This window comes from Cavenderia fasciculata (genome assembly GCF_000203815.1).
Source record: "Cavenderia fasciculata unplaced genomic scaffold Scf_Dfasci-F-a-11f03.f1-5, whole genome shotgun sequence".
In the NCBI taxonomy this organism is placed as follows: Eukaryota; Evosea; class Eumycetozoa; order Acytosteliales; family Cavenderiaceae; genus Cavenderia; species Cavenderia fasciculata.
In genome coordinates, this window is record NW_004457718.1 from 609,520 (window position 1) to 623,661 (window position 14,142).

The following is a 14,142-nucleotide window of genomic DNA, read 5'->3' on the forward strand; positions in this document are numbered from 1 at the left end:
GTCTTTGGTCTCTCTTTGAGGTTGTGTTTTCATGTTTGGGATCAACAATAGATGGTGAATATAATTTTAATCTTTTTCATGAACGTTTATATCGTCCAAAACCCCAAAAGATGTCAAAATAATTAATCAATTTATACCACCAATGGAAATAAGGGGTAAAAATCAACACCTTTGAATCCACCAACCCACGATCGTTTAAATTTATGATTGGAGGTTACACAAAACACAACTTCATCAGTTCAATTATCTGCTTGATAAAACCAACCAAAGGTATATCAATCTAAAATGTAGTCACTTTAATTCATTTACATTTTATATAAAAATAATTAAATATTGTAAAAGAGAGAAGAAGGATGAAACAAATAATTAATACATTTATTAAATCAAGTAGATACTATACGTTTATTGGAATGCCTCCATTAATGTTTATGGAATGGTGTATTGCTACATCACAAAACCCATCTCTTCAGATCAATGATACATCTCATCATTGGTCTCTAATTGCTGGGTGTATTCTACTCAATGTTTTAGCTCATTCAATGGCCTATTGTTTCAATTCCTATGTTGACTTTTGGACTGGAGTAGATGATCCAAAAACATCGGTTGACAGAACCATGTTTGATATTGGAATGAAAAACTTGCTCAAGATTATAACATTCTCAACTGTATCTGTGATTCTAATCACTGTATGGTTGGTTCAAAATAGTACTGGTGAATTTGAGTGGTTAAAGAGTCAATTCATTGGTTACACTGCTTTACTCATCATCCTCGCTGCAACATACACTCACTGTAAATATGTTGCATTGGGTCACATCAATTGTGCAGTTTATATCTTTGCTACATCCTACTTTTACTACCAATTATTCACAAACAATGTTCCAGATCGTTCATTCTACATCTTCTCCATCGTCGCCAATCTATTCTTCCAAGTTCCAATCATATCAAACTATCATCGTGATTTGGTTGAAGACAAAAGAGCTGGAATCTTGACCATATCCATTCTATTGGGTGAAGTCTATTCTTGTTATTTATTAATCGCATTGACTTTTACGTATGTATTAGATTAAACCAATAATATATATATTATTATTCTAACTTGTTTAATAATAATTATTATTGTTATCATTTAGTGGATTCTTGATTATTTTACTCCAATCAATAATGTACCAAAACTATTACATGTTATTGGCATTGTACCCAATGAATAGCTTGTACCATGTATATAAAGATTCATTGTATAATGGTAATAATATTGCTTTAAATTACAAGACTGGTGTTGAAGTAATTAAAAGTTTTACAATCTATGGTATTGCCCTTCTTGTAGGTGGCAAGGTATAAATTAAATAAATATCCTTTTTGTTTGTTTATATATTAATTAATTTAATTTAATTCACTTAACTTTTTGTTAATGACTTCTTGCCATTGATTGACTCTTGTACGTTTTGCCAAAAGTTCATCAAATATTTCGCTTGATATAATATTACAGTTTTTACCATGGAGCATAGCATCTGTTTTGACAGATGTTATCATCCAATAGAATGCAAATTGTTTGACCGACATGATATCATCCTCGTCTTGTAGTGTAGGTGCTTTCTCTTTGGTTTTTGTTTCCTTTTTGGTATCTTTGACTGGCTTTTTACCAATTACAAAACTTGCCGAAGAAACAGTCGTCGACGTGGTCGAAGTGGAACTTGAATGAGCAGCAGCCAACTGTTTATCTTTTTCCTTTAATTCCTTTTCCAATTTTTCATTCTTTGTTTCAGATTCTTTTAATTTCTTTGTTAAATTATCAATTTCCTTTTGTTGTGAAGATGATGATGACGACGATCCTTTCTTATTATTATTATTATTTTTACTATTATCCAATTGAATTTTAAACTAAAAGAAGAAAGAAAGAAATATTAATTATTTGATTAATTAATTATTATTATTATTATTATTTTTGTTTACATACATCATCTCTTTCTTTTGTTATTTGTAAAAGTTGATCAGATTTTAATTTTGATTCTCTTGTTAATTTTTCTGCCTCTTGTTTCAAAGTGATGATTGTTGTATTTTCCTTTTTTAACAAAACCATTTGATCTTCCAATTCCTTTGATTTCTTTTTTTGTTCAATGTCGCTGGTTTTTAATAATACAATTTGATCCTCTAATTCCTTGGATTTCTTCTTTTGTTCATTTTCGTTGACCTTGGCGTGATCCTCCAATTCCTTGACTTTTTTCTTTTCCAATTCCACCATCTTTGTTTGTTTCTCCAAATCAACCTTTAATAATTTACATTGTGATTCAATTTCAACCTTTGATTTATTCATTTCTCCAACTATAATAATAATTAATAAATAAATAAATAAATAATGGGATTTTAAATAATATTACAATTTATTTACAATGAAAATATATATGTGGTTATTGGTTGGTATATAAATAAATAGATATATATAGTGGTGTTGGTGTATATGGTATGGTTATATAAATATGATTACATGGATTGGTTGATATGTATAAAATAAATAAATAAATTCTACAAAAATATATATATATATATTGTTTGGTTTGGTTTGGTTGGTTGTATTGTTTTTATAAAACATTTGAACCAAGATAATGATGAGCAGCAATAAATGATGATGCAACTGCGAAAAACAAAACACAAGGTATTAAATTTGACGTACTTTCCGTATCCAATTTGGTTTGTTTGTTGTTGGTTTCCTCTAATTTCTTTTTTAATTCATCAATCTCTTGTGATTGTAATTTGTTCTTTTCTTCAACTGATTTACTCTTTTCCTAAATATTATTAAAAATTATTAATTAGATCAACAATCAATCTATTTAGGTTTTAAAATTTTTAGACTTACCTTTAATTCTTCACATAATTCACTTAAACCTTCTTTTTCTTCGATTGTCATTTTTCTTAATTCAATTTCCTCTTGTAATCTATTGTTTGTTTGATTTGCATAGGTTTCCAAAACAGCTCTTTCATTGGCCTCTTCACTTGCTTGTTTCAATAGGCTTTCAATGGTGGCCTTGGCCTCTTCCAATTGCTCTTGAACTGTCTTTTCTTTTCCAATCAATTCAGATGACTTTAGTTTGTAGAGGATCGGTGTATTATTCAATTCAAACAATACATTGAATTCTTCGATCAAACATTTGACAATCTCGGTTGTATAATTGGTTGAATTCATCATTGTCTCTAATGATTCTTCCTTTGGTCTAAGTAATGTTGGTGCAAATACAATTGCCAAATTTCCACTTGTCATCTTATTCTTTTCATGATACAACTAAAGTTGGTAGATGAATAAAAAAAAATAAATGTATAAGTAAATGATGATGATGACCAAACAAAAATCAGATATCTTTATATATATCTATCTGTCTACATACTTGAAGAGTATATAATAATTTAAGGATTAATTGTAAAGTATCGTAATTGTCTTTTGGTAATGCACTTAATAATGATTTAAAGAATGAGATCTTGGCATTTCTATCTCTAATGTCATAACCACCAAGGAAATTCTTGTACAAATCAAATGTTAGAATGGGTTCATCCATCTCTCTTAGGAACATTTTCAATGCTCCACTAACTGTATGTTTATCTGGAATCTTTGATAAATCAACATCTTCCTCTACAAAAGAGAGTAAATAAATAGATTGTGAGAATGATTGTCATTTTGTTCATATATGTGTGTGTCACATGTCAAACCAAACTTACCATTTTCCAATTGTTTTGCCAATTCCTTGACTCTGATTGCATTACCTGAAATTCTACAAATACCCTCCAAATCTAGACAATTAGTCTCTATATAGGCAACCAGTTTCTTTACTGCATTTGCTCCTGCCAACTTTTGTTTCTTTTTCCTCTCTCCTGGTTTCAATATCTTTTTTAATGTTTTATTTGCCATTCTCTTTTCTTTTCTCTTTTTTTGTTACAGTTGATAATGATACAAAATGATGATATATAAACAAAGAAAGTAATATTACAAATACTATAATACAATTAGTACTAAATACTCCAAGTAAAAAAGCTAAAAGTGAGAATAACAAGACTGTTGTAAGAGGGGGAGGCACCTCGATGTGTCCAAAGATTCATTATGTTTTTTTGTTTTTTTAGAACCAATTATTTGAATTCGATCGATGTGATTGAAACGAGTGAGAAAACTTTTTCAAGTGATTGTGGGGATGTCTTTCTTGTCTGGTATCCATCGATCATGTTTGTTGTTGGACCCCAACCAAAGAGATAATTAATTAACTCATTTGAGTAGAGATAATTATTTATTAACAAGTAATATTGATATATTTTTGTAAATGATTTAGAATTATGAATAATGAATACAGTAATTTTCAAGAAGATGAAGAAAGTGAAGAAGAAGAGAAAAAATTGTTGGTGTAATTAACACACACATACACCCCTGTTTCCACTTATGTTCGATTGATTTTGGGGCAATAATTAATAATGATTTTAAAGTGTTGATTCCCATCCCCTTTGAATAAAAAGTTTAAATTCTTTGGTAAAATATCATAAGCGCGTTTAAAAATATCTCAAACCGCTCATCAGACGACTTTTAGTTGTGACTCCTCTTCCATCCCATCTGTGTCTGTCTATTTTTGTTGAATTTATTTTTATTTTTTGATCCAATTAATTCCCTTGCCTCCACACACACATACCTCCACCTTTCATTGCTCAACACTTTTGCAAACACAACGATTCTCCCTCTGATCACCATTATCTATAATATACTTTAACTTACAATCCCCTACTCGAAAAATAGAGAAATAGAGAAATAGAAAAATAGAGAGAACAGTCAAAAAAAAAGTCAGAGATAAAGAAAGATAAAGAGATAAAGAAGATTTCCAACTCAACTTTAGAGAAATTCAAACTATCAGACTTTTGAAAAAAAACCTCCTTCTCCTCCATCACTTTTCTATTTTTATTATTATAACTAGCCTAGCCGAATTCAAGTGAAAACAAAAAATAGTAAAACAAGGTAAGAGGTCACATTTATAAATAAACGCATTATGTTGTGTCTTGTCCAAACATCGTAACCATCATCCCCATCATCATTGCAACTCAACAACAACACAAGACAGTTGGATCACCTTACATACCAGTACTCTATACTATACTATACTCTCGAGTCGACCTTTATTCATACGTACTCTCCTCCATTGTATACTATCAATCTATTTAAAAATGTATGGAAGCTTCTCATCACATATTATGTTGTCGTCTTTTTGTGTTGCTGGCACCCTTGATTTGGTGCCCAGTAGTTTTCAAAAACTACTTTGAACAAAAATGTGTGGTGCCGAACCCCCTCCCACCCATCCCACACACATCATCATACTTTCAACAGTCATTCATTCATTCATTCGTTGCTCTTCTTTCAGATTCACTGAAAATCAACATTCAACTATTCTATTCCTACAGGAAAGAACCTTGATTGGAAAAACAAGTAAAGTAAAGTAAAGTAAAGTATTATTCTGTTCCATCATCCACACCAGTTTGTGTGTGTCTATTATTTTATTTTAAAGTTCTACGAGTTCCACTGCACCACATCACATCACATCAATCAACTCCCAATTACAAGGGTTATTTATTTTTATTTATTTCTAAATATATAAATATATTTATATAAGAGCATAGCAGACTACGACACGTCTGTTTACATCAACAACAACAACAACAATCGTCATTTTTTATTATAAAGTATATATTAAAGTAAAGCAAATAATTATACCCCAGTAAACAAACAAACAAACAAATAAGCGCACCACCCCACCACTCAATTAGGGACTTTCCATTCCAGACTCAAACCAACCAACCAAACACCACCCACTCAGCCCCTACCTAAATTATAATTATACAATCAATCCATCCATCATTTATTTATAAACATTACCATCATCATCAATCAAAGACAAAAGACAGACAAACAAACAAAGAGAAAAAGAGAAATTAATAGTAAAGATAAGATATCAAAAGGTAAACTCAATGAATGGTCATCATGACGAATCGGATCACAATCAATCTAGATCCATAACAGTTGTTTAAACACACATACACACATTCTATGATAAAAAAGAACAAGAAGAAGCGTTAGTGAGTGATCCACAACACGTATAAAAAAAAAAAACAACAACTTCACTGCTAACTCACAGTTGACAATCCATCCCATCCCATCTCCAACTCCATCTTATCTAATCCACCATCTCATTGTCAATTGATGTGTGAATAACATATCTCTCTCTCTGTTCAGAACAACACTATCTCATTGTTTTGTGTAGAAACTGTACCGTATGTGTCAATCGATATCGTGTGTTGTGTTGTTGTTGTTATTCGTTATCGTTGTCTTACCATCCATATCAAACATTTGATTCGGATAACCTGAAAGCATCAATATTCAACACAGCCATTGACATTCAGTCAAGCCACACCCATAACACACCACACTACACATGTGTGGTAACTTTTCAGTAGCACTGTTATAAATAATATTATTAATAACCGTTCGGTTAACATGTTTGTGAGTGTATGTATGTGTGTGTGTGTTTGAATGAATGGATAAATGGATAAACAGTGTTCCTACCCCTACACAATACCATGGAAATGAATGAAGTTAGTCAATCACATCATTTTTTCAATTGAAGTCTGTTCAGTTTGAGCAGTTTGGAGAATATTCCTTCCTTCCTCTTCTTCTTCCTCCTCCTCATAATCTATTTATATAAATTCAAGCAAGCCCACACATATTATCTATCCACCATTCATACATACACACTGTTTCATTCCTTCTGAATAACTGGTAAATAATAATAATAATAATAATAATAATAATAGCTAGTTATAATAATATTTATTTAATTTAATGCTTCCTACAACAACAACAACGTCAATATTATTTTTCAATTGAAACATCATCACCTCCATTACTACTCTTTCACCTTTTTGCTTGTACCAACATAAATATTGTATATCTCATCCAACTCGTGTTTACAAAATCATCATCATCATCAAACATTTTAATTTATTTATTTAATATATTTAATTAATTTATTTATAACTATTTTGTACAATAATAATCCCCAACATATAAATAGTTTATTAATTTAATATATTTTCTTTACCTTATATATCCAAAATAATAATAGTATAGTATCAATCATCCAGCAACAAGTAGTAACAATCGCGTGTAACATAAATCTTGAGCCACCACAAACAAACAATATTTCTATAACATACATCCAACAAACAATCCATCCCATTCAACCAGATAGATTAATTATTTGTAAGTACAGTCTTAGTCATTCAACAAACATTGTTATTATTTCGAACGAATAATTATATAAAGTTTGTAATCTCAAGTCACAATCAACCAATCAAATATAGTTATCTTTGGTGTGTTGGATTTAATGACCCACACACACTGTCACACCAATCAAAATCTACACTCCATCTTTTGGGAATCACCCCTAAAGATTTTATTTGTTTGTTTTAAGCCGGTCACTCAAACGGTTGATTTGTGATTCATATGTTTTATAATTAATTTATAATATATTATTAATATACCAATTGGATAAATACAATCAACAACGTTCCAGACTAATCAATCATCATCAACAACAACAACACAAGTCAACAGCATAACAGCAACAACAACAACAACTAGTGCAAAAAGTATACAATCAAATCACAATATCAATATTATATTGTTGTTGTTTTCTTACACCTGCCTTTTGGTATATAGTTTTGTAACTATCTCATATTCAACAAGTATTGTTTGTTCATCATCATCTCACCAAGTTTGTTAAAGAGAGAAAGACAGAGAGAGAGAGAGAGAGAGAGAGAGAGAAAGAAAGACGTTGTGGTTTTGGATTACTGGTCACAGTCATTCATTACATTGACTTGGCGGGTTGTCCAATATATGCGACTGTCCATCCACACATCCATCCCATTCATTTAAATCATTTAATTTGTTTATATAATTTAAAAAGTACTGGCCTACACAAGAGAGGGGGTTTGTAATGTAGTCAAAAAGAGGGGGAACAATAACCAATGACAAACGGGGTGCAGTGGCGGGTGCCATCGAAAGAAATCAAAAACACAACATGAATCAACGATTCGGTTGGGGCGACTCTGCATGAATGAATGTTTTTGTTTTTTTTTGTGCACCCGCCTTCGATAACTTGGAGTTTTTGCAGCTGACGGAACCCAACCAAGTGATCGAGACAGAGAAAAAGTACTGCCGACACACAGTGGCATGGCGGCAATTTTAGTAGCAGTTTTACAAGCATGCCTTGTGTCACTCTGTTGTGTAAGCAGACACCCTCATCATCATACTCATAGGAGGTCATAAAGTTCAACTTCCTCTTTCTGTTCATTTCAACTCATTGTTGTTTGTTGATTTTTTATTGTTGTCGACTAAAAAAAGAGAAAGAGAGAGAGAGGAGATCAAAGAGTGAGAGATACAATTATCAATTCATACCTCCTCATTATTTATTTATTTATATTTATTACTTTACATTTGTATCACTACGATAATAATAGTCCGTCCCTTCCCTTCCCTTCTTCTTTTCCCTTTCCCCTTTTTTGTTGAACACACTCACACTCTCACAACACCACCACTATTCTTTATTCGAGGAACATTCACACACAGAACATAACAAACACATAACATTAAATAGTAATAATAACAATAATAATAATAATAATACTAACTTCACAATTATTTTATAATTATATTTATTTATTCATTCATTACATTTTTTTTGAAATATATAACCAAATAGATTTATTATTTTATTTAACAACAAACACAACAACTAGTAGCATTAGTAGTAGTAGTAATAGTTTGTAGATCACACACACACAGTAGTAATATTAGTAATAGTATCAACACATAAATACATACATTCGTAACATTACAGTATCAATAATAGTAGTCAAATCAATAGTAATATAGTAATATTATCTAAACAAAAAGACAACTAAACAACAACAACAAATATATATATATATATATAGCATCATATAATATACAACATACATTCGTAGTTATAATATATATAACATATGTCAACCAAAGTAGCTAATACCACCACCGCCACTAATCAATCGAATCCAAAGTTGGAAAAAGAATTGACAGAAGATACAATTAGCGACATGTCTAGCGACGGAATTGAAAATGAAGGAGTTGAGGCAAGCGAGGTTGGTGCCGACAAGATCCTCGACGAAGAGTCTGGCTCTAGTGAAGGTGTCATGAAGCAAGCCTTTGGTTTTATCAAGAACCATCTAAAGGTCGGTGCTGACATGACCAAACTCCCCATCCCAGCAACTTTTGTTGCCCCTCTCAGCTTCCTTGCTGCTCAACAACACCAATCTGCCATATATTCACATGTTCTCATGCAAGCCGACTCGATAAAGGATCCAGAACAAAGATTTTTACAAGTTTTAAAATATCATATGACTTGGCCAAAGATGTTTGTATGTTAAATCAAATCAAAAAAGGAAATCAAATAATAATGATAGAGTAGTTTATTAATTAATAATTTTAAATTTGATTTTGATTTATTTATAGTTCCCAAAGAATCCATTAAATCCAATTTTGGGAGAAGTCCATGAATCACATGTATTAAATGTAGATGAAAAGACAAATGAAACCATCAAAGATGATAAAACTGTATTTATAGCTGAACAAGTATCTCACCATCCACGTATGTAGTAATATATATATATATATAATTTATGTATTCTATGTTTATTATTCTATATTCTAATCTAAATTTTGTTTCTTTTAATTTTATAGCAATATCATGTTTCCATTTCCATAATGATAAACATGGAATTACATTTGAATCAAAACAACAAATCACACCAGTCTTTAAGGGTAAGCATATTCGTGCTACTATGGACGTAAAGAATGTTATTACACTCAAAAACCACAATGAAACCTATATCAATGAAAAGTTCCCAGAGGGATATTTACGTCTACTCCGTTGGAAGTTTGAATTCTGTGGTAAATATGGATTCGTATGTCCAGAGACTGGTTATTCTGCACAAATCAACTTTAAGGATAAACCACTTATTGGTAGTCAATGGCATACAGTCAATGTTCAAGTATTCAAGGGTACCGAATTAATATATGATATTACTGGTACTCATGTTGATACATTAAATATTACAAATGTTAAAGATAAGGTAAAGATTATAAAAAAAGAAAAAAACCAAGATGTTGCCAACATACTTATTTATTTTTCTATTTATTTTTCTTTCTTTTATTTTTTTATAGAGCACATCAGTTTTCATTAATTATAATACAATGAGACAAGATACAGTTACTGAAAAACCATTTGAACAATTAAAGGACAATGAATCGATAAGAGTATGGAAGGGTGTTGCCGATGCTTTTGCTAAAAAGGATGGTCGTCGAGCCGGTCTTGAGAAACAAAAGGTCGAAGAAGCCCAAAGAAAAAAGGCAAAGGCCCACCAAAATCATGTACATGTCCCAGCTTATTTCCAATTCTACACTCCGGAAAACGTAAACAAACCAGACATTCATTTTATTCTTCCAGCTACTCAACAAGATCAATCTTCAACAGTAACCCCTCAAGAATAAAGAATAAAGATTAAAACTCCTCCCCCTCCCATTAACAAAACAATTTAAGTAATAATAATAATAATAATAGAATAGAATAGAATAGAATAATAGAATTTAGAATAATAGGACTTAGGAAAAGTCTCTAGAATTAGAAAGAAAAAGAAAATAACAAAAAAAAGAAGAAAAAAAAGAAAACAAATTGGTAACATTTCTCAAAGGATATAATATCACAATCAATCAATACGCTCCATTTCCCCTTACCAACAACCAATGTAAACCCAAAACAACAACAATATTACTTGGCTCATTTACTCTTTCTTTTTGATAAATTATGAATCATAATTTCAAAAAAAAAGAGTAAAATATAATACAATATACAAACTCACTCCCAATGTCAATCAACAATAATAACAACAATAATAACAATAATAATAACAAATAATAACAATCATAGAGATAGGAAATAATAATTGACCATTTTTATTTATTATTCAATATGTACAACTTAACCAAACCAAACCAAACCAAAACCCCCCTATAGTTATATTAATAAAATCCCAAAATCCCCAAACCTTTAAACAATAATTACTCAACAACATGTTGTAATCAATCAATTCGATTCAATCGATTCATCACATCTCAGTCTAATTTATTCACGGTTTTTAAATTGTGAGAAATGTGTCACCATTGTCCTCATTTTACATTCATCACTAAACCCCCTTATAATTTAAAAAAAATAAAAGAAAGAGAGATAGAAAAATACAAAGAATAATCCAACAAGTAATATTTTTAAAAATATTAACAAACCAACAGCAGCAGATTGTCTGACATCATCACCGTCTCGAGAAAGAAGGAGGTCAAGGTAGCTAGAAAACGACCTCTTTTTTTAAATCTATTTTTTGTTCAAGAGTCAAAAAGTTGGTGTAACAATTGTATTACATAGATATAAGAGAAGAAAAGAGAAGAGATAAGATTATAGTTAGTTAGAGTATATCGCAGTAGGAGGAGAGACGAGAGTATAATAACATAACATATCCATCATTATCATCAGATCAAACAACAACAACAATGTATTCAGGATTATACTATGCTTTGGGTAGCATCATGTGTACCATTGGTATACTAGCATTGATACTACTGGTGAGAGCAATGTTTTACCCAAAGTCATATGCGAAAAAGGTGTTTACAGCAACCATCGTATTGGCAATGTTTTCAAGAGGTGTATACTTTCTCCTCAGTCCAATCATTATCAATGGTGAATTGGATTCATTTCCATTAAATGCGTTCCTCTTTTGGAGTATGTTAAAACTATACACAGATTAAAGATAGACATCATGTATTAATTAATCACAATCAAATCAAATCAAACTTACTATTATCTGTTGTAGACCATATGATAGATTTATCATTCTTTTTAGCATACTTTATGTTGTTTGTATCATGGGCAGACTTTTATTATCAGGCATCAGTAGGAAGAGAATCAAACTTTTTCAAGAGTAGAGCAGCTGTTTGTCTGTTGACTCTGTTTATGTTTGGTTCCGTCGTAGCAATAGCAATATTCTTTTTTATATCAACAAGTGATGATGAGGTATGTTCAACTAGGAATAGTAATATTTGATAGATAGTAGTTTATATATATATATATTAATCAATCAAATGATTGTTGTCTATACTACCTTTAGTGTAAAAGAGTTGATTTAGGAACTACATTTTTCATAGCATCACTTAATTTAATAACGGCGGCATTGTTTGGTATCTATGGTTTAAAGATTTACCATTTGATCGATGAATACAAGGTGGTTTTGAAACGAGTACATTCGTGGAAGATCAAAGCTATCACTTGGATTTGTTCATTGTGTTTCCTCGCTAGATCCTTTATGATGGTATTCAGTGTTGTTAATTTATCTGTAAGTTGGAGGACATAATTTATATAGATATATAGTGGAATGATGATAAATGAATGATATTAATATTAATTATTGTTTATTTAATTTAATTTAATTTATAGGATAATCCAGATACAAAGGCATATAGTGTCGATTGGTATTGGGTACTTATTTATTTCATTTCATTGGAAATCATTCCAACCATTTCAATGTTGTATTTCCTTCGAAAAAAACCAACTGCCAATACCAAGGAAACTCATCATTATACACCTATCCAAAGTCAACCTTAAAGGTTCGGCGTTGCTTGAGAGAGTGTGTATATTTTCATTAGTAGTTATATCAACAACAACAACAACAACAACAACAACAACAACCATTCTTTCATATATATGTAAATAGTTTAGTAAATAACCTTGCTTTTAGAGTTTAAAGGTTATTTTTCTTTCAATCATTAATAATTAATCAAATAATAATAATAATAATAATAATAATAATAATCGTATCAACCAATTAACAATAACAATAACAATAAGAAACTAGCGAGTTTTTAACAAAAGAGACTATAGTATACCAATCCAATCTATCTATCTATCTATCTATCCCCCATCAGTCATCCGTCATAACCAAACCAAACCAATCTTTCAAGTCAATAGATTATATATCATAATTTATCAAAAAGATTGGATCCACCTCCTCCTCTTATATTATATTTCCACTTTTGACGTGAGATGTTTCGTGAAACTAATAATAATAATAATAATTAAAAAAAGGAAATATGTTTCCCTATTTTCTCCTATTACAACCAACCAAACAAACTAATTTATCATTTTAAATAAATTAATTTCAAATTGTATCCATCCAATGAATGTTTGTTTATCATCATTGATTCTCCTTATTTATATTTTATTATATATATATTAAAGATTACATACCTTGAAATGAACAGCTCTTCTGCATCCTTGGGTATGAACCAAATAGAACAAAGGAAAGGCATTGTTTAAACAAATTCGAATACCGATGTCTTGCTTTTGTTTTATTTGGTCATAGGCTTTTTCTGTTGGATCGTCCTCCTATTCTTTGCTTTTCGGTGTAACCAAGATTTAGACGACCATAATGGTCCCAAGAACTCACCCAAATACTAAAAATTGTCTTCATATGAGTTGAAATTGATCGTTAATAATAATAATAATAATAATAATATGTTATACTTTTACTAGTTATGATTTTCCTTTCTTTGCATCCATACTCTTGAGTGCTGCTAGCAACCCAAAAATAAAATAAAAAAATAAAAAATATTTTTTTTCGTCTTGCTCGTTTTGGAGCATTCCATCATTCATTGTCAAAGTCTTCGTTTTCTTCGTTTTTTTCTATTGTTATTGTTATTATTGATGATTGATTATTACTACCCACCTACTTTTTATTCATTCATAACTACTACTTATATATATAGAATATATTATAGATAGTTAAAAAGTAATCTTCAATCTCTTTGTTGTTCTATTCTAATCAAAAGAACAATCAATCAATCAATCAATCAACAAAAAAAACAAGATATCTTTATATCTAATCACCAATCACCAATCACCAATCATCTTTTAAAACTATTACCTTCAATACATTCAGTAGTAGTAGTACATTTACATTTACATACATTTACATACATTTACATTTACA

The 14,142-nt window shown here is 30.3% G+C and overlaps 5 protein-coding genes across 5 annotated transcripts; 4 read left to right on the forward strand and 1 right to left on the reverse strand.

The window, feature by feature from the left end:
• Positions 1-353: 353 nt before the first annotated feature.
• On the forward strand, positions 354-1,067 carry DFA_00210 (uncharacterized protein; the record flags this gene model as incomplete). Its single annotated transcript, XM_004357869.1, has 1 exon — positions 354-1,067. One exon carries the CDS (start codon positions 354-356, stop codon positions 1,065-1,067), a length of 714 nt encoding a protein of 237 aa, XP_004357926.1.
• Positions 1,068-1,380: 313 nt separating this feature from the next.
• Positions 1,381-3,895, reverse strand: gacN (RhoGAP domain-containing protein; the record flags this gene model as incomplete). Its single annotated transcript, XM_004357870.1, has 6 exons — positions 1,381-1,878; positions 1,955-2,319; positions 2,594-2,780; positions 2,852-3,274; positions 3,378-3,619; positions 3,706-3,895. 6 exons carry the CDS (start codon positions 3,893-3,895, stop codon positions 1,381-1,383), a joined length of 1,905 nt encoding a protein of 634 aa, XP_004357927.1.
• Positions 3,896-4,311: 416 nt separating this feature from the next.
• DFA_00212 (uncharacterized protein) lies at positions 4,312-6,114 on the forward strand (the record flags this gene model as incomplete). Its single annotated transcript, XM_004357871.1, has 5 exons — positions 4,312-4,379; positions 5,379-5,453; positions 5,523-5,579; positions 5,909-5,973; positions 6,074-6,114. 5 exons carry the CDS (start codon positions 4,312-4,314, stop codon positions 6,112-6,114), a joined length of 306 nt encoding a protein of 101 aa, XP_004357928.1.
• A 2,943-nt stretch (positions 6,115-9,057) lies between these two features.
• Positions 9,058-10,600, forward strand: osbF (oxysterol binding family protein; the record flags this gene model as incomplete). Its single annotated transcript, XM_004357872.1, has 4 exons — positions 9,058-9,468; positions 9,563-9,698; positions 9,791-10,182; positions 10,274-10,600. 4 exons carry the CDS (start codon positions 9,058-9,060, stop codon positions 10,598-10,600), a joined length of 1,266 nt encoding a protein of 421 aa, XP_004357929.1.
• Positions 10,601-11,650: 1,050 nt separating this feature from the next.
• DFA_00214 (uncharacterized protein) lies at positions 11,651-13,938 on the forward strand (the record flags this gene model as incomplete). The annotated part of the gene is made up of 7 exons (XM_004357873.1): positions 11,651-11,879; positions 12,001-12,170; positions 12,265-12,489; positions 12,591-12,632; positions 12,803-12,871; positions 13,392-13,431; positions 13,919-13,938. 7 exons carry the CDS (start codon positions 11,651-11,653, stop codon positions 13,936-13,938), a joined length of 795 nt encoding a protein of 264 aa, XP_004357930.1.
• Positions 13,939-14,142: the final 204 nt, after the last annotated feature.